Here is a 20,711-nt window from a genome sequence, read left to right on the forward strand (position 1 = left end):
TTCCCTGTAGTTGCATTCTTTGACATCTCATCAAAAAGACTGGAGGGCTTATAACCTTGAATTATCATTAATGTGTATCATAAGTTCTAAAGTAAACCTTTTTTAATTAGAAATGAACATTTCACAAAAAATTTATTCAAAACTTTCTCTATGTGTTTTGAATATGTAAACAGCATCAGTTCAGTTCATAGTGTCCAACTCTTTGCGACCCCATGAATCACAGCACGCCAGGCCTCCCTGTCCATCGCCAACCCCAGAGTTCATTCAAACTCACGCCCATTGAGTCGGTGATGCCATCCAGCCATCTCATCCTCTGTCATCCCCTTCTCCTCCTGCCCCCAATCCCTCCTAGCATCAGAGTCTTTTCCAATGAGTCAACTCTTCACATGAGGTGGCCAAAGTACTGGAGTTTCAGCTTTATCATCAGTCCTTCCAAAGAAAACCCAGGGCTGATCTCCTTCAGAATGGACTGGTTGGATCTCCTTGCAGTCCAAGGGACTCTCAAGACTCTTCTCCAACACCACAGTTCAAAAGCATCAATTCTTCGGTGCTCAGCTTTCTTCACAGTCCAACTCTCACATCCATACATGACCACAGGAAAAACCATAGCCTTGACTAGATGGAGCTTTGTTGGCAAAGTAATGTCTCTGCTTTTCAATATGCTATCTAGGTTGGTCATAACTTTCCTTCCAAGGAGTAAGCATCTTTTAATTTCATGGCTGCAGTCACCATCTGCAGAGGAGCCCCAAAAAAACAAAGTCTGACACTGTTTCCACTGTTTCTCCATCTATTTCCCATGAAGTGATGGGACCGGATGCCATGATATTCATTTTCTGAATGTTGAGGTTTAAGCCAACTTTTTCACTCTCCTCTTTCACTTTCATCAAGAGGCTTTTTAGTTCCTCTTCACTTTCTGCCATAAGGGTGGTGTCATCTGCATATCTGAGGTTATTGATATTTCTTCTGGCAGTCTTGATTCCAGCTTGTGCTTCTTGCAGCCCAGCATTTCTCATGATGTACTCTGCATATAAGTTAAATAAGCAGGGTGACAATATACAGCTTTGACGTACTCCTTTTCCTATTTGGAACCAGTCTGTTGTTTCATGTCCATTTCTAACTGTTGCTTCCTGACCTGCATATGGGTTTCTCAAGAGACAGCTTAAGTGTTTTCCACAGTTTATAGTGATCCACACAGTCAAAGGGTTTGGCATAGTCAATAAAGCAGAAATAGATGATTTTCTGGAACTTTCTTGCTTTTTCGATGATCCAGCAGATGTTGGCAATTTGATCTCTGGTTCTTCTGCCTTTTCTAAAACCAGCGTGAACATCTGGAAGTTCATGGATCACATACTGCTGAAGCCTGGCTTGGAGAATTTTGTGCATTACTTTCCTAGCATGTGAGATGAGTGCAATTGTGCGGTAGTTTGAGCATTCTTTAGCATTGCCTTTCTTTGGAATTGGAATGAAAACCGACCTTTTCCAGTCCTGTGGCCACTACTAATTTTCCAAATTTGCTGGCATATGGAGTGCAGCACTTTCACAGCATCATCTTTTAGGATTTGAAATAGCTCAACTGGAATTCCGTCACTTCCACTAGCTTTGTTCGTAGTGATGCTTTCTAAGGCCCACTTGACTTCACATTCCAGGATGTCTGGCTCTAGGTGAATGATCATACCATCGTGATTATCTTGGTTGTGAAGATCTTTTTGTACAGTTCTTCTGTGTATTCTTGCCACCTCTTCTTAATATCTTCTGCTTCTGTTAAGTCCATACCATTTCTGTCCTTTATCGAGCCCATTTTGCATGAAATGTTCCCTTGATATCTCTGATTTTCTTGAAGAGATCTCTAGTCTTTCCCATTCTGTTGTTTTCCCCTATTTCTTTGCATTGATCGCTGAGGAAGGCTTTCTTATCTCTCCTTGCTATTCTTTGGGACTCTGCATTCAGATGCTTATATCTTTCCTTTTCTCCTTTGTTTTCGTTTCTCTTCTTTTCACAGCTCTAAGGCCTCCTCAGACAGCCATTTTGCTTTTTTGCATTTCTTTTCCATGGGGATGGTCTTGATCTCTGTCTTCTGTACAATGTCATGAACCTCATTCCATAGTTCATCAGGCACTCTATCTATCAGATCTTGTACCTTAAATCTATTTCTCACTTCCACTGTATAATCATAAGGGATTTGATTTAGGTCATACCTGAATGGTCTAGTGGTTTTCCCTATTTTCTTGAATTTAAGTCTGAATTTGGCAATAAGGAGTTCATGATATGAGCCACACTCAGATCCTGGTCTTGTTTTTGTTGACTGTGTAGAGCTTTTCCATTTTTGGCTGCAAAGAATATAATCAATCTGATTTTAGTGTTGACCATCTGGTGATGTCCATGTGTAGAATCTTCTCTTGTGTTGTTGGAAGAGGGTGTTTGCTATGACAAGTGCATTCTCTTGGCTAAACTCTATTAGCCTTTGCCCTTCTTCATTCCGTACTCCAAGGCCAAATTTGCCTGTTACTCCAGGTGTGTCTTGACTTCCCACTTTTGCATTCCTGTCCCCTATAATGAAAAGGACATCTTTTTTGGGTGTTAGTTCTAAAAGGTCTTGTAGGTCTTCATAGAACCGTTCAACTTCAGCATTACTGCTTGGGGCATAGTCTTGGATTACCTTGATATTGGATGGTTTGCCTTGGAAACGAACAGAGATCATTCTGTCATTTTTGAGATTGCATCCAAGTACTGCATTTCAGACTCTTTTGTTGACCATGATGGCTACTCCATTTCTTCTAAGGGATTCCTGCGCACAGTAGTAGATATAATGGTCATCTGAGTTAAGAGATTCCCCATGTCCAAGGTAAGAGAAACCCAAGTAAGATGGTAGGTGTTGCAAGAGGACATCAGAGGGCAGACACACTGAAACCATAATCACAGAAAACTAGTCAATCTAATCACAGTAGGACCACAGCCTTGTCTAACTCAATGAAACTAAGCCATGCCCTGTGGGGCCACCCAAGATGGGTGGCTCATAGTGGAGAGGTCTGACAGAATGTGGTCCACTGGAGAAGGGAATGGCAAACCACTTCTGTATTTTTGCCTTGAGAACCCCATGAACAGTATGAAAAGGCAAAATGATAGGATGCTGAAAGAGGAACTCCCTAGGTCAGTAGGTGCCCAATATGCTACTGGAGATCAGTGAAGAAATAACTCCAGAAAGAATGAAGGAATGGAGCCAAAGCAAAAACAATACTCAGTTGTGGATGTGACTGGTGATAGAAGCAAGGTCCGATGCTGTAAAGAGCAGTATTGCAGAGGAACCTGGAATGTTAGGTCCCTGAATCAAGGCAAATTGGAATTGGTCAAACAGGAGATGGCAAGAGTGAATGTTGACATTCTAAGAATCAGCAAACTAAAATGGACTGGAATGGGTGAATTTAACTCAGATGACCATTATATCTACTACTGTGGGCAGGAATCCCTTAGAAGAAATGGAGTAGCCATCATGGTCAACAAAAGAGTCTGAAATGCAGTACTTGGATACAATCTCAAAAACGACAGAATGATCTCTGTTCGTTTCCAAGGCAAACCATTCAATATCATAGTAATCTAAGTCTATAACAGCATAGCCACAATGAAATTTCCACATCATTAATTTATTAAATTATTTTTTTCAGTGCCAGGCTCAGCAATCTTTTATTTTACATTAAAATATAACCTTGTTTTATTTTAATTCAGCCATGTAGTTGAAATAATTGTTCTCATATTTCACTTTAGGAACAAACCATGTGGGCTTGCCTAGCTGCTATGGCAGTTGCTAATCAAGATATGACTACTGCAGAAATAGCCTACGCAGCAATCGGTGAAGTAAATAGTTTTTACTTACTTTTATGTGTGTGTGTGTGTTTTTAACTGTAATTTGTTACTGTATATTTCAAATATTTTTCGTTTTTTTTAGATTGATAAAGTTCAATATATCAATTCTATAAAAAATCTTCCATCTAAAGAATCAAAAATGGCCCACATATTAATGTTTAGTGGGAACATACAGGAGGCTGAAATTGTTCTTCTTCAGGCTGGCCTTGTTTATCAAGCAATTCAGATCAATATTAATCTCTACAACTGGGAAAGGTAATAAAAACATTTTTCATCAATTCCAAAACCTGACTGATCTTAATGTATTCTTCTGTCTACCAGTTAGTAAATTACATTTTCCATTGTACTTAAGAGTTTTCTGATATCATATAAAAATGTATTCACATTTATATTCATGAGTCAGTTCAGTCGCTCAGTTGTGTCCGACTCTTTGCGACCCCGTGGACCACAGCATGCCAGGCTTCCCTCTCCATCACCAACTCCCAGAACTTGCTCAAACTCATGTCCATTGAGATGGTGATGCCATCCATCCATCTCATCCTCTGTCGTCCCCTTCTCCTCCCACCTTCAATCTTTCCCAGTGTCAGGGTCTGTTCAAATGAGTCAGTTCTTCGCATCATGTGGCCAGAGTACTGGAGTTTCAGCTTCAGCATCAGTCCTTCAAATGTATATTCAGGACTGATTTCCTTTAGGATGGACTGGTTGGATCTCCTTGTAGTCCAAGGGACTCTCAAGAGTCTTCTCCAACACCATAGTTCAAAAACATCAATTCTTTGGCACTCAGCTTTCTTTGTGGTTCAACTCTCATATCCATACATGACTACTGGAAAAACCATAGCTTTGACTTGACAGACCTTTGTCAGCAAAGTAATGTCTCTGCTTTTTAATATGTTGTCTAGGTTGGTCATAACTTTTCTTCCAAGGAGCAAGTGTCGTTTAATTTCATGGTTGCAGTCGCCATCTGCAGTGATTTTGGAGCCCAAGAACATACAGTCTGTCACTGTTTCCACTGTTTCCCCATCTATTTGCCATGAAGTAATGGGACCAGATGCCATGATCTTAGTTTTCTGAATGTTGAGTTTTAAGCCAGCTTTTTCACTGTCCTCTTTTACTTTCATCAAGAGGCTCTTTAGTTCTTCCCTTTCTACCATAAGGGTGGTATCATCTGCATATTTGAGGTTATTGGTATTTCTCCCGGCAATCTTGATTCCAGCTTTGCTTTATGCAGCCCAACATTTGCATGATGTACTCTGAATATAGGTTAAATAAGCAGGGTGACAATATACAGCCTTGACGTACTCCTTTCCCAATTTGGAACCAGTCCATTGTTCCATGTCTAGTTCTGTTGCTTCTTGAACCAGAACTGTTCAAGAGCTGTTGCTTCTTGACCTGCATACAGATTTCTCAGGAGGCAGGTAAGGTGATCTGGTACTCCCATCTCTTGAAGAATTTTCCACAGTTTTTGGTGATCCATACAATCAAAGTCTTTGTCGTAGTCAATAAAACAGAAGTAGATGTTTTTCTGGAACTCTCTTGTTTTTTCAATGATCCAACGGATGTTGGCAATTTGATCTCTGGTTCCTCTGCCTTTTCTAAATCCAGCTTGAACATATTTGTGAGTAGCCTGTGATAAAAGATTTTTGCCATCTGTGACTCATGATTAATTAGATGTTGTCTGTGAAAAAGAAAAGAGAGTCTAAGATGGCTCCAGAATTTCTGATTTTAGTAACTGGATAGATGGTGGTAAGAATATTAGCAGGTTTGGAAGTGATGTTGAATTTGAAATATTTATTTAGAGATATGTGATAATAGTTGATTATTAGACATGGATCTCAGGAAAGATTTTAAATAGAGATGTAGATTAAGAGTCATCAGCAAACGGATGGTAGTCGAAGCCAGAAGGATGGATGCAACTGCCTGGGGTATGTGTGGAGTGAGAACACATCAACTCTATTTGCGGGATGGGTGAAAGAAGAGAAATTCACTGAAAGGTGGGGATGAAGCAGTTAGACAGCCAGAGAGAGGATCCAGGAAAGATTTGTTAAGCTAAGAAAGACAAACGAAAGGATTTGTATCAAGGAGTGGTCAGTAACCTTCCCTGCCAGCTTAGCTGTTGGGACAGGTTGCTTTCTGAAACTGAGTGGCAAGCTTCTCTTTTCTATGGCATATTATGTTTCTCTGTTGTTTTTCTTCAGGTATATATCTCTCAGTGAATAAGGTTGTAGTGTTTATATACACCTGAAGTTACTATGTTATAAAGTTGGCATGTTGATTTTTTCAACATGAAAATGTCTTTCATCATCTTTGTCTCTCTCTGTGCTTAAAAATAACCACTAATTTTTTAATTACTAGCCCCTTATAATTCTCTTAGATTAGAATTTTTATAGAGACCTTGTCTCTATCTTCCCCTTGAACAGGAATAATAAAAATGGCTAACAAAAGTAACAAATGATTTTGGTATGGACATACTATGGTCTCTTTATTTAATTTATACATTTATACAGGTCAGCCATTCTATTTCAATGCTTTATTTACACAAATCTGTTGTCATTGTTTAGCTATACAAAGGATTGTGAAAACTATTTTAGGTTCTACAAAGATGAATAGGCCTTTGTTCTTGAGCTCAATTGAGTCATAATTCATAAATATTTAAGTAGTTTGGAAAGTATAAATAATATTTTTTAAACTATATTAAAGAACTGATGGAAAATTGTACATATCATTACTAAACTATGAGTTTCATGAGAAATGGCGAAGAATAGTGTTTACAGCATATTCTCAATTGATACTTTTGAGAAAATATTTATGTTGATAAATTTTAGGCATTACTACTTATACAGCATTCTAAACACCATACAATATGACAAATATTTTAAAAATCATCTTTATTTTAGAAAGCTTACAACCTATTTAAGAATTCCATTTTATTGTCATTAATAATAGTGACACTTCTACTTATTGATGCTTATGATGTGTCAGAATTGTATTCAATGCTTTCCATATATCATCTCACTTTGTTATCACAACATTATACAAATGAAGAAGTTGAGGATTATTTGTAAGTATGTGGCAGATCTAGGATTTGAACCTGAGCCTTCCAATATCAAAGCGGACCTGAATTTTCTATTATTACTGCAATAAAGTATATACTGCTGATACTACTACTTACATTGTTCTGTAGGATTGATGTTTATCTCTTTTATTAAAAACATTTTATCATTTTATATTATCTATGAACATAGCAGGTACTTAATTTCATGCTGTTAATCTTTATGCAGTACTCAATCATTTTGCCATACACTTCCCATGCAAACACTGAATGTAACAGTGTGTAAGTGTCAGAGCAGGTTGATGAAGCAGTTTGCCTCTGATGGTTTCTATTGATGGCCTATAATACAGCCCTCTGAACATTTCTTGTACCTCCTTCACCTAAGTGAATATCATGTCTTTCCAGAGGACCCTCCTTGCCTACATCTCAAATGAAGTCAGTTTATCCTTTCCAACTCCACATTCATTAGGTCTGGATGTGAGTGATGGCTCAGCAGTAAAGAAACTACCTGCAGTGCAGGAGACATAAGTTTTATCCCCTGGGTCGGGAAGATCCCCTGGAGGAGGGCATGGCAGTCCACTCCAGTATTCTTGCCTGGAGAATCCCATGGACAGAGGAGCCTGGCGGGCTACAGTCCATGGGGTTGCAAAGAGTTGGACATGACTGAAGCGACTTAGCATACCTAGGCAAACATCTTTACTTGTCCGGTAAAAATCTCTGATCCTTTGAGACATGTCATGTAACCATTCTTACTCTCTGCTGTTAATTTCACATCTTGTCTACTATCCCTATATCCTGCCCTCCATGCTGCTCCTTTCCCTGCTCTAGTTTTCAGCATAGGACCCTGCTTTAAGATATCAGGTGTCAGGGAGAGGGGAAGCAAGAGGGGCAGAGAGATGTAATGGGGAAAGAAAAACAAACACTTGGTGCTCCTCTGTTCCTCCTATCTACTTGGCATCTCCTTTCTGTTTTTTATCTAAACTATAAACCAATGGGTTGGTAAAATGTTGGTAGACCTCTGTGCCTGCCTGATAAGTTGATAAAGGTCAAAAAGCATTATTCAAGGCTTCTAATTACTATTTACACACTTTTTGTTGTTGTTGTTCAGTCACCCAGTCATGTCTGACTCTTTGTGACCCCGTGGACTGCAGCATGCCAGGCCTCCCTGTCCCTCACCATCTCCTGGAGTTTGCCCAAGTTCATGTTCATTGCTTCGGTGATGCCATCCAATTATCTCACCCTCTGACACCCTCTCCTCCTTCTGCCCTCGATCTTTCCCAGCATCAGGGACTTCTCTAGTGAGTTGTCTGTTTACATCAGATGACCAAAATACTGAAGCTTCAGCTTCAGCATCAGTCCTTCCAGTGCATATTCAGGGTTGATCTCTCTTAAGATTGACTGGTTTGAGCTCCTTGCTATCCAGGGGACTTTGAGAAGTCTTTTCCAGCACCACAGTTCAAAGGCATCAATTCTTTGGTGGTCTGCCTTCTTTACGGTCTAGCTCTCACAACTGTATATGACCGAAAGACCATAGCCTCGACTAGATAGACCTTTGTTGGCAGAGTAATGTCACTGCTTTTCATCACTGTCTAGGTTTGTCATAGCTTTCCTGCCAAGGAGCAATCATCTTCTGATTTCATGGCTGCAGTCACCATTTGCAGTGATTTTGGAGTCCAAGAAGAGGAAATCTGTCACTGCTTCCACCTTTTCCCCTTCCATTTGCCTTGCAGTAAAGGGGCTGGATGCTATTATCTTAAATTTTTTTTAATATTTAGTCTTAAGCTGGCTCTTTCACTCTCCTCATCAAGAGGCTCTTTAGTTCCTCTTCACTTTTTGCCATTAGAGGGGTTTCCTCTGTATATCTGAGGTTGTTGATGTTTCTCTTGCCTATCTTGATTCCAGCTTGTAACTCATCCAGCCTAGCATTTCTCATGATGTGCTCATCATATAGGTTAAACAAACAGGGTGACGGAAGACAGCCCTGTCATACTCCTTTCTTGATGTTGAACCAATCAGTTATTCCATACAGGGTTCTAACTGTTGCTTCTTGACCCACATACAGGTTTCTCAGGAGACAGATACGATGGTCTGGTATTCCCATCACTCTAAGAGATTTCCACAGTTTGTCATGATCCACACAGTCAAAGGCTTTAGCATAGTCGATGAAACAGAGATAATGTTTTTCTGAAATTCCCTTGCTTTCTCTATGATCCAGCGAATGTTGGAAATTTGATCTCTAGTTCCCCTTCCTTTTCTAAACCCAGCTTGGACATCTGGAAGTTCTTGGTTTGCATAATGCTGAAGCCTAGCATGCAAGACTTTAAGCATGACCTTACTAGCATGGGAGATGAGTGCAATTGTCTGATGGTTAGCACATTCTTTGGTACTACCCTTCTTGGGAATTGGGATGAAGATTGACTTCTTCCAGTCCTGTGGTCACTACTGGGTCTTCCAGATTTGCTGACATAATGAATGCAAAACCGTGATTTATACACTTAAGACTCCCAAATATGTATCTTTCCTAGCCCTCTATCTTGCTCATGTTTGCTGTCAGAATCCAATTATCTACCTGCCTATTGAGCATTCCCATTGGATGTCTCATATGTTTGAGTTCAAATTTATATTTATTCTCTCATAAACTTGATCCTCTTCCAAAGTAATCTGTCATCTTTTCAATCTATCCAAAGCTGGAAATTTAGGAGTTACTTTTGACATTTTCCTTTACCCTGTAGCGCTCATCCTCTTTACCACCAGCACCCTTGTCTAAGCTGATCCAAGTTTTTCTTGGTATAACATTATCTCTACATCTACTTTGTCCTTTTCATATCCATTTATCACATTGTACTCACAGTGATCTATTCACAGTGGAAATCTGATCATGTCACTCTTGACCCCTGACTCACTTAAATGAAACCGTTAGTTTCCCATCATTTTTAGCAAAATATCAAAGACTGGGTAAGAATGACTTCAAATAATCAGCAGAAGTAATTATAATTGCTACAAAACTCTCAAGAAACTTTATGTATTGTCTTCGTTTCCAGATTATACAGCTATTTTTGAAATCAGTTGGAATATTTGTTCCTATTGCATATTCATTCATTCAGCAGATATTTAATGAGTGTCTGCCATACTAGGGATATTTAGATATTACATGGTAATCCATTTAAAACAACAACAATAACAGTCTTTTGGTAAAATGTATGGTCACTTTTAATGACTCGTTCAAAAAGGCTGCTAAATGGGACAAAGACAAATGTAGTGGTTAAGACTGGGAGCTTTGGAATAAGACCTGGGTTTGATTTCTGATTTCTGATTCTGCACATATTAGTCTTGTGATCTTGGACAGGTTACTGAGGCTCCGTAAGCCTCAATTTCCTTGTGTTTAAAATGATGATAATTACAAGAAACACATGTTTGTTGTCAGGGTTAAGTAAAATAGCATGTGAAACTCTCTTAGCTTACTGCCTGATACATAGTAAACCTTCAATAAATAGTAGCTATTGTTCATTCTTTAAATATTTATTGAGTGTCTCTAATGTGCCAGGTTTTAGGCACTGGGGATACAGCAATGAACAAAACTGACAAAGTCTGAGATGACAGTTCGATATTAAATGTTAGGACTAATATAAAAAGTAGGAGTAAGACGTATAAATACTTGGATCCAGTATAGAAATAAACTTATAAGAACATAGTCCAAAGAATGGCCTGCTTAGAAAGTAGAATAATCCCCATCTACAAAGATATTCCACAGTTTGTTGTGATCCACAGTCAAAGACTTTGGCTTAGTCAATAAAGCAGAAATAGATGTTTTTCTGGAACTCTCTCGCTTTTTCGATGATTCAGTGGATGTTGGCAGTTTGATCTCTGGTTCTTCTGCTTTTTCGAAATCCAGCTTGAACATCTGGAAGTTCATGGTTCACATACTGTTGAAGCCTGGCTTGGAGAATTTTGAGCATTACTTTGCTAGCATGTGAGATGAGTGCAATTGTGCAGTAGTTTGAGCATTCTTTGGCATTGCCTTTCATTGGGATTGGAATGAAAACTGACCTTTTCCAGTCCTGTGGCCAGTGCTGACATAATGGCATAAAAAAAAGCTTATTTTCCAAATTTGCTGGCATATAGAGTGCAGCGCTTTCACAGCATCATCTTTGAGGATTTGAAATAGCTCAACTGGAATTCCATCACTTCCTCTAGCTTTGTTGGTAGGGATGCTTCCTAAGGCCCACTTGACTTCGCATTCCAGGATGTCTGGCTCTAGGTGAGTGATCATACCATTGTGATTATCTGGGTCATGAAGATCTTTTTTATATAATTCTTCTGTGTATTCTTGCCACCTCTTCTTAATATCTTCTGCTTCTGTTAGGTCCATACCATTTCTGTCCTTTATTGTGCCCATTTTGCATGAAATGTTCCCTTGGTATCTCTAATTTTCCTGAAGAGATCTCTAGTCTTTCCCATTCTGTTGTTTTCCTCTATTTCTTTGCATTGATCACCGAGGAAGGCTTTCTTGTCTCTCCTTGCTACTCTTTGGAACTCTGCATTCAAATGGGTATATCTTTCCTTTTCTCCTTTGCCTTTTGCTTCTCTTCTTTTCACAGCTATTTGTAAGGCGTCCTCAGACAACCATTTTGCCTTTTTGCACTTCTTTTTCTTGGGGATGGTCTTGATCCCTGCCTCCTGCACAATGTCATGAACCTCCTGAGAAATTTGTATGCGGGTCAGGAAGCAAGAGTTAAAACTGGACATGGAACAACAGACTGGTTCCTAATCTGGAAAGGAGTACATCAAGGCTGTATATTGTTACCCTGCTTATTTAACTTCTATGCAGAGTACATCATGAGAAATGCTGGACTGGATGAAGCACAAGCTGGAATCAAGATTCCCAGGAGAAATCTCAATAACCTCAGATATGCAGATGACACCACCCTTATGGCAGAAAGTGAAGAACTAAAGAACCTCTTGATGAAAGTGAAAGAGGAGAGTAAAAAACTTGGCTTGAAGGTCAACATTCAGAAAACTAAGATCATGGCATCTGGTCTCATCACTTCATGGCAAATAGATGGGGAAACAGTGGCAGACTTTATTTTCTTGGGCTCCAAAATCACTGCAGATAGTGACTGCAGCCATGAAATTAAAAGATGCTTGCTTCTTGGAAGGAAAGTTATGACCAACCTAGACAGCATATTAGAAAGCAGAGACATTACTTTCCCAACAAAAGTCCATCTAGTCAAAGCTATGGTTTTTCCAGTAGTCATGTATGAATGTGAGAGTTGGACTATAAACAAAGCTGAACACCAAAGAATTGATGCCTTTGAACTGTGGTGTTGGATGAGACTCTTGAGAGTCCCTTGGACTACAAGGAGACCCAAACAGTACATCCTAAAGGAATTCAGTCCTGAATATTCATTGGGAGGACTGATACTGAAGCTGAAACTACAATATTTTGGCCACATGATGCGAAGAACCATGCTAGTAAAGTAATGCTCAAAATTCTCCAAGCCAGGCTTCAGCAATATGTGAACCGTGAACTCCCTGATGTTCAAGCTGGTTTTAGAAAAGGCAGAGGAACCAGAGATCAAATTGCCAACATCCACTGGATCATGGAAAAAGCGAGAGAGTTCCAGAGAAACATCTATTTCTGCTTTATTGACTATGCCAAAGCCTTTGACTGTGTGGATCACAATAAACTGTGGAAAATTCTGAAAGAGATGGGAATACCAGACTACCTAACCTGCCTCTTGAGAAATCTGTATGCAGGTCAGGAAGCAACAGTTAGAGCTGGACATGGAACAACAGACTGATTCCAAATAGGAAAAGGAGTCTGTCAAGGCTGTATATTGTCACCCTGCTTATTTAAGTTATATGCAGAGTACATCATGAGGAACACTGGACTGGAAGAAACAAGCTGGAATCAAGATTGCCGGGAGAAATATCATAACCTCAGATATGCAGATGACAACCACCCTTATGGCAGAAAGTGAAGAGGAACTCAAAAGCCTCTTGATGAAAGTGAAAGAGGAGAGTGAAAAAGTTGGCTTAAAGCTCAACATTCAGAAAAGGAAGATCATGGCATCCAGTCCCATCACTTCATAGTGATGGAGAAACAGTGGAAACAGTGTCAGACTTTATTTTTTGGGGCTCCAAAATCACTGCAGGTGGTGACTGCAGCCATGAAATTAAAAGACGCTTACTCCTTGGAAGGAAAGTTATGACCAACCTAGATAGCGTATTAAAAAGCAGAGATATTACTCTGCCGACTAAGATCCATCTAGTCAAGGCTATGGTTTTTCCTGTGGTCATGTATGGATATGAGAGTTGGACTGTGAAGAAGGCTGAGCACCGAAGAATTGATGCTTTTGAACTGTGGTGTTGGAGAAGACTCTTGAGGGTCCCTTGGACTGCAAGGAGATCCAACCAGTCCATTCTGAAGGAGATCAGTCCTGGGATTTCTTTGGAAGGAATGATGCTGGGGCTGAAGCTCCAGCACTTTGGCCACCTCATGCGAAGAGCAGACTCATTGAAAAAGACTCTGATGCTGGGAAGGATTGGGGGCAGGAGGAGAAGGGGACGACCGAGGATGAGATGGCTAGATGGCATCACTGACTTGATGGACGTGAGTCTGAGTGAACTCCAGGAGTTGGTGATGGACAAGGAGGCCTGGCGTGCTGCGATTCATGGGGTCGCAAAGAGTCAGACACGACTGAGCAACTGAACTGAACTGATGTGAAGAACTGACTCATTTGAAAAAACCCTGATTCTGGGAAAGATTGAAGGCTTGAGGAGAAGGGGATGACAGAGGATGAGATGGTTGGATGGTATCACCGACTGAATGGATATGAGTTTGAGTAAATTCCGGGAGTTGGTGATGGAGAGGGAAACCTGGCATGCTGCAGTCCATGGGGTCGCAAAGAGTCGGACACGACTGAGGGACTGAACTGAACTGAACTAAACAAAGATATTCAAACACAGGATGATAAAATTATGTGATTGACTGATTAACAATAGACTCTTTGCATGCCTGTCTATATGGATGATGACTTTTTATAAAAGATCTTATTGTTTTCACTGCCATGGTGTGAGTTCAGTCCCTACAAGCAACACATGGTTGGGGAAAAAAGAAAGCTTATATGTTTTTTGGCCACATGTATTTCTCTGTTTCCCTGGGAGTGAGTAAATAATAGGTCTCATAAACTAAGACTTCTAGGACTGTTGAAGCTGAGTGATGGGTACCTACTAGAATTTAAAGAAAGAAAAAGAAAAGAAGGCAGCAGGCAGATTTCTCCTGAATTGAACGTTTAATGGTCTGGTTGAAGAGGAGAATTCAGCCAAAGAGATCAGGAAGGGGCAAAGAAGATGAAATTTAAAAGCTACTCATTATGGAAAATTTCAAACTTATATAAAAATAGAACAGTATAATGAATATCCATGTACCCATCACTCAGCTTCAACAGTTAGTGATTTGTGAGTAATCTCTACCCACACTTTATCCCTCCCCACTATTGTTTAAAGGCAGATCCCAGTCATCATATTATTTTATCTATGAATATTTCAGTATGTATCTTAAAGGGTTTTTTTTAATCCAACCATAATATGATCACACCTTTAAAATTAATAATAATTCTATTCAGTGTTCTTATTTCTCTGTTTGTCTCATAAATGTTTTGTTTTGCTTTATGTTGTTTGATGCAGTATCCAGAAAAGATGGATGCATTGTGATTGGTTGATGCACTCTTAAGTTTCTTTAAATCTTCTATTTGTTTTTTGTATTTTATTTGGGCTTAGGGAACTTCTTATAATCTAGACTTTGTTAATTGCATCTTTGTGGTATCACTTAACATGTTCCTTTGCCCCGAATTAGCTGTGAATTGGTATTGAATGTAGAAACTTGCTGACATACATGCCTGCATGCTCAATTGTGTCCAACTCTTTGCGACCTCATGGACTATAGCCCACCAGGCTCCTCTGTCCATGGGATTCTCTGGGCAAGAATATTGGAGTGGGTTGCCATTTTCTCCTCCATGGGATCTCCCCAGCCCAGGGATAGAACCCATGTCTCCTGGGGCTCCTGCAGCTCCTGCATTGGCAGGTGGATTCTTTACCACTAAGCCACCTAGAAAGCCTTAGAAACTTGGTTAGGTTTAGATTTAAAATTTTCCTTCATCAGATGGAAGTAAATTTTTCCAGATCCATCAGAATTGGTATTATGTGTGTTTCTGTAATAACTGGTCATCTGTCTTTTTTGTGATGTTAGCTATTGACAGTTTTTGCTCTGATCCATTAATCAGTTATGGTGATATTCTAATTCTATCCTTCCAAAATTCTAGAATGATAGAATTGAAGTATTGGCTGATAAATATATTAGATTTTTTAGGATCCTTGAATTTCTATATTTATTTACATGCTTTAGAATAAAACTTTTTTTTTTAATTGGCTATGCTGATTTTTCATTGCTGGGCTAGAACTTTTTCTAGTTGTGGAGAGCAGGGGCTACTCTCTAGTTGCATTACGAGGGCTTCTCATTGCAGTAGCTTCTTTTGTTGCAGACCACAGGATCTGGAGTACGAACTTCAGTAATTTTGGAATGTGGGCTCAAGAGTTGCAGCTCGTGGACTCTAGAGCACAGGATCAGCAGTTATGGTGCACAGACTTAGCTGCCTTGTGGCATGTGGGGTCTTCACAGAGCAAGGATTGAACCCATGTCCCCTGCATTGACAGGTGGATCTTTAACCACTGGACCTCTGGGGAAGCCTGGGAACAGATTTTACTTTGTTAATACGTGTTATTCTATTTGAGAAGCATTGTCTTGCTGCTTTGTGCTGCTATCATTTATATTTGAATTTGAAAATTGCCTGCAGTTTACTAAGATGCAGCCCTTGAGGGTGGTAGATATGCAAGTTATCCATGTGCCATTCCCCCTAGACATTTGGTGGTGGTCTGTTTTCAAAAGCAAGTTAAGAGAGGTAGGAACTAGAAACTCCATGTATGCATATTGATCCTTTATGTAAGTATTAATAAAAATAGTTTCTTTTACTTATACCACTTACATAAAGTAATCTTGTTTCATTCAAGTTATGCAAAAATTATACTTTGAAGTTATAACATCTTTTTATATAATTTCCTTCTATTTAAAATCAGAGAGGATACATGGATTTTTTCCAGCCCCATAATCTAATGTTGAATTTGTTTCGTTGCCAAATAACCATTTTAAAGCTAGAGACATACTGTTCCCATAACTCTTATATAATTTGGAGTAAATTCCCTCTTAAATGCGGTAGAGAGACATTTGTTACCCAGGGTGTGCTTTTAGAGGCATTTACAATAGCACATATCATTTGACTGTTTACCTTTAGCATTGTTTTCAGTCAGATAATTAATACATATTTTATAATACTAATAATAACTATTATAATAGATAATACTTAGTATCTAGTATATAAATGCAGGATGGCAACTCACTCCAGTATTCTTGCCTGGAGAGTCCCAGGGACGGGGGAGCCTGGTGGGCTGCCGTCTACGGGGTCGCACAGAGTTGGACACGACTGAAGCGACTTAGCAGCAGCAGCAGCAGACATCATATTCTACACCTTCTACATAATTAAATGTATTGATGTTCCATAACAAAGTATCTCTTTGGAATTTTTGGAAAGCCCCAACCCAGATGCTTATGTACTTCCTGCTTAAAACTTCCAGTTTTGTGCAATCCAGAATTCCTTCCCCTGTCCTGTACAATCATAAAGAAATAATGGGAAATGGAACTCTAAGATGCCAAAGAGGTGGTTCACTGGAGTCTCCACCCATAGTACCCCACTGGAATCAGAGCCTTAGGAATTTAGAGGGTGATAAAATGAGAGAGGATTTCTGTCTCTCCTCTTTTGAGCCTCTACAAATTGTTTTTTGCCCGCTCTGGTTTTCTGCTTTTGTTCCTCTATATTCTAGTACCTCTGCACTTTTTTTCTCTGTATCTTTTTTTTTCTCTCTGAAAGGCTTAAAGTCACAGAGAAATAAGGAAACTTTGTGAGGAGTTTGTGGTGGGTAGCAAATATTGACCCTTGCATTTAGCAATATTGTTTGGGCTATAAGAAATCATTGTACTAGAGTTTGGCATTATCATTTGTGTTATACATGACTTACATTCATAATTTTTCTTATCTTTAATATCTCTCATTTGTTATTCATCAGTTAATACACACATCATATCTAAAATACTTCTTAAAGTTACTATTTATGTCAAACCAAAGCATGTCAAGAACCAAACAGATTTTCCTACTAAGCAATCCCATGTTGAGAAAATTCTAGTTTTCTAAAAAAACAAGTTCATAATAATTGACTCTGATAAACTATGACCGCCTATTTTGAAGTCATATGGCATATTAGAAAGCAAGACAACTTGAGAAATAATATACTCTGATTATTACAATGATCATTTCCCATACATGGAAACAATGAACAGTATATGTTGTGTGAAAATTGTATAAATCGTATGTTGAATTGGTTCTTAGTTCTTTTCTACTACTATCCTTCTACTTCTCTGTATATTCATTCTATTAATTTTTGAGAGTTTGATATTGAAACTCCAACAAAATCTTTATTTACTTAAAAAACTTATTGTAATATATAATGGAGCTATATGTCACCTTGTTCTGTATTTTCCAAGTCTCCTGTAAATATGTTGTGATATTTTTACAATTTAGAAAAATCCAGTGAGCAGTGTAGGAGAGCTATACTGTACTAGGTTGTTCCTGGCTCAACTGATATGAGTTATGCATAGGATGATGGGCTGAGTGCTGTCCAAAACCTACATGCAAAAACAGACCTGGAACTGCAGAATAATATTTTCATCTCCCTCTGTATTATCAGTATGTAGATTTTATGCCTTTGGTGTTATACCTCTGATTTTAGTGATTAATTTAGTTCTGAGTGACTGACCTGAACTGAAGAATCAGATGGCAAAAGGCATTTTGTCAGACTTTTATTCTCAAATTTTATTTTCATAATACTAATATTTTTAATTTGTTATGCTAAAAATGTAAGGATATCAGTATTTAGTTAAATATTGAACAGAATAAATTCATTCATTTCAGTTCAGTCGCTCGATCGTGTCTGACTCTTTGTGACCCCATGAACCGCAGCACGCCAGGCCTTCCTGTCCATCACCGACTCCCGGAGTCCACCCAAACTCATGTCCATCGAGTCGGTGATGCCATCCAGCCATCTCATCCTCTGTTGTCCCCTTCTCCTCCTACCTCCAGTCCTTCCCAGCATCAGGGTCTTTCCCAATGAGTCAACTCTTCGCATGAGGTGGCCAAAGTATTGGAATTTCAGCTTTAGCATCAGTCCTTCCAAAGAACACCCAGGACTGATCTCCTTTAGGATGGACCAGTTGGTCTCCTTGCATTCCAAGGGGCTCTCAAGAGTCTTCTCCAACACCACAGTTCAAAAGCATCAATTCTTCGGCACTCAGCCTTCTTCACAGTCCAACTCTCACATCCATACATGACCACTGGAAAAACCATAGCCTTGACTAGATGGACCTTAGTTGGCAAAGTAATGTCTTTGCTTTTTAATATGCTATCTAGGTTGGTCATAACTTTTCTTCCAAGGAGTAAGCGTCTTTTAATTTCATGGCTGCAGTCACCATCTGCAGTGATTTTGGAGCCCCCCAAAATAAAGTCAGCCACTGTTTCCACTGTTTCCCCGTCTATTTCCCATGAAGTGATGGGACCAGATGCCATGATCTTTGTTTTCTGAATGTCGAGCTTTAAGCCAACTTTTTCACTCTCCTCTTTCACTTTCATCAAGAGGCTTTTTAGTTCCTCTTCACTTTCTGCCATAAGGGTGGTGTCATCTGCATATCTGAGGTTATTGATATTTCTCCCAGCAGTCTTCACTCCAGCTTGTGCTTCTTCCAGCCCAGCGTTTCTCATGATGTACTCTGCATATAACTTAAATAAGCAGGGTGACAATATACAGCCTTGATGTACTCCTTTTCCTATTTGGAACCAGTCTGTTGCTCCATGTCCAGTTCTAACTGTTGCTTCCTGACCTACATACAGGTTTCTCAAGAGAAAGGTTAGGTGGTCTGGTATTCCCATCTCTTTCAGAATTTTCCACAGTTTATTGTGATCCACACAGTCAAAGGCTTTGGCATAGTCAATAAAGCAGAAATAGATGTTTTTCTGGAACTCTCTTGCTTTTTCGATGATCCAGCGGATGTTAGCAATTTGATCTCTGGTTCCTCTGCCTTTTCTAAAACCAGCTTGAACATCTGGAAGTTCACGGTTCATGTATTGCTGAAGCCTGGCTTGGACAGTTTTGAGCATTACTTTACTAGTGTGTGAGATGAGTGCAGTTGTGCGGTAGTTTGAGCATTCTTTGGCATTGCCATTCTTTGGGATTGGAATGAAAATTGACCTTTTCCAGTCCTGTGGCCACTGCCGAGTTTTCCAAATTTGCTGGCATATTGTGTGCAGCACTTTGACAGCATCATCTTTCAGGATTTGAAAGAGCTCAACTGGAATTCCATCACCTCCACTAGCTTTGTTTGTAGTGATGCTTCCTAAGGCCCGCTTGACTTCACATTCCAGGATGTCTGGCTCTAGGTGTGTGATCACACCATCATGATTATCTTGGTCTTGAAGATCTTTTTTGTACAGTTCTTCTGTGTATTCTTGCCACCTCTTCTTAATATCTTCTGCTTCTGTTAGGTCCATACCATTTCTGTCCTTTATCGAGCCCATCTTTGCATGAAATGTTCCCTTGGTTACTCTGATTTTCTTGAAGAGATCTTTCCCATTCTGTTGTTTTCCTCTATTTCTTTGCATTGATCGCTGAGGAAGGCTTTCTTGTCTCTCCTTGCTGTTCTTTGGGACTCTGCATTCAAATGGGAATATCTTTCCTTTTCTCCTTTGCTTTTCGCTTCTCTTCTTTTCACAGCTATTTGTAAGGCCTCCTCAGACAGCCATTTTGCTTTTTTGCATTTCTTTTCCATGTGGATGGTCTTGATCCCTGTCTCCTGTACAATGTCACGAACCTCCGTCCATAGTTCATCAGGCACTCTGTCTATCAGATCTAGTCTCTTAAATCTATTTCTCACTTCTACTATATAATCATAAGGGATTTGCTTGAGGTCATACCTGAATGGTCTAGTGGTTTTCCCTACTTTCTTCAATTTAAGTCTGAATTTGGCAATAAAGAGTTATGATCTGAGCCACAGTCAGCTCCTGGTCTTGTTTTTGCTGACTGTATAGAGCTTCTCCGTCTTTGACTGCAAAGAGTATAATCAGTCTGATTTTAGTGTTGACCATCTGGTGATGTCCATGTGTAGAGTCTTCTCTTGTGTTTATTATAGACTTATAAAATGGTCAGGATAGTTGGACCCTTACTTTGGGGAATTCACTTGAATTTTCTTATGATTTCAGTGAACTTTTCAATGAGCATTTATCATACATCTACTCAGTAATACTCACCAAAGAGAAATGAAACCCACATCTCCCTTTAATAAATGTATAGGTTAATTCAAGGAACAAATTCATAATAGTTACAATACACTCTGAGCAGGACTATAATAATAGTATGTAAGGAATGTTCTGTAGCATAGAAAGATGTAATGATCATTTATTTCTCCAAGGAGAGCTGGTCAGGGAGAATATATCATGTTTGGTCTGGACCCTGAAGTATAAACAGAAATTTACAAGATGGATAAGGTAGGGGCCATGACATACCTTTCATACTGAAGAATGAGTAGAGGGAAAAACACAGAGCATTTGTCCCACCCTCTCACCCCAGAACTGCCCATAGAGGTCAA

At 39.3% G+C, this 20,711-nt stretch overlaps 1 protein-coding gene across 1 annotated transcript in view; it reads left to right on the forward strand.

Annotated features, from left to right (window-relative positions):
• The window catches only part of IFT80 (intraflagellar transport 80), a 118,598-nt gene that overhangs the window by 90,189 nt on the left and 7,698 nt on the right, over positions 1-20,711 (forward strand). The window contains exons 16-17 of the mRNA XM_052640738.1: positions 3,760-3,849; positions 3,941-4,113. Of these exons, the coding sequence (XP_052496698.1) occupies positions 3,760-3,849; positions 3,941-4,113 (263 nt within the window). The remainder of the gene's footprint in view (positions 1-3,759; positions 3,850-3,940; positions 4,114-20,711) is intronic.

The sequence above is a fragment of the Budorcas taxicolor genome, chromosome 1 (assembly GCF_023091745.1).
Source record: "Budorcas taxicolor isolate Tak-1 chromosome 1, Takin1.1, whole genome shotgun sequence".
NCBI classification, from domain to species: Eukaryota; Metazoa; Chordata; class Mammalia; order Artiodactyla; family Bovidae; genus Budorcas; species Budorcas taxicolor.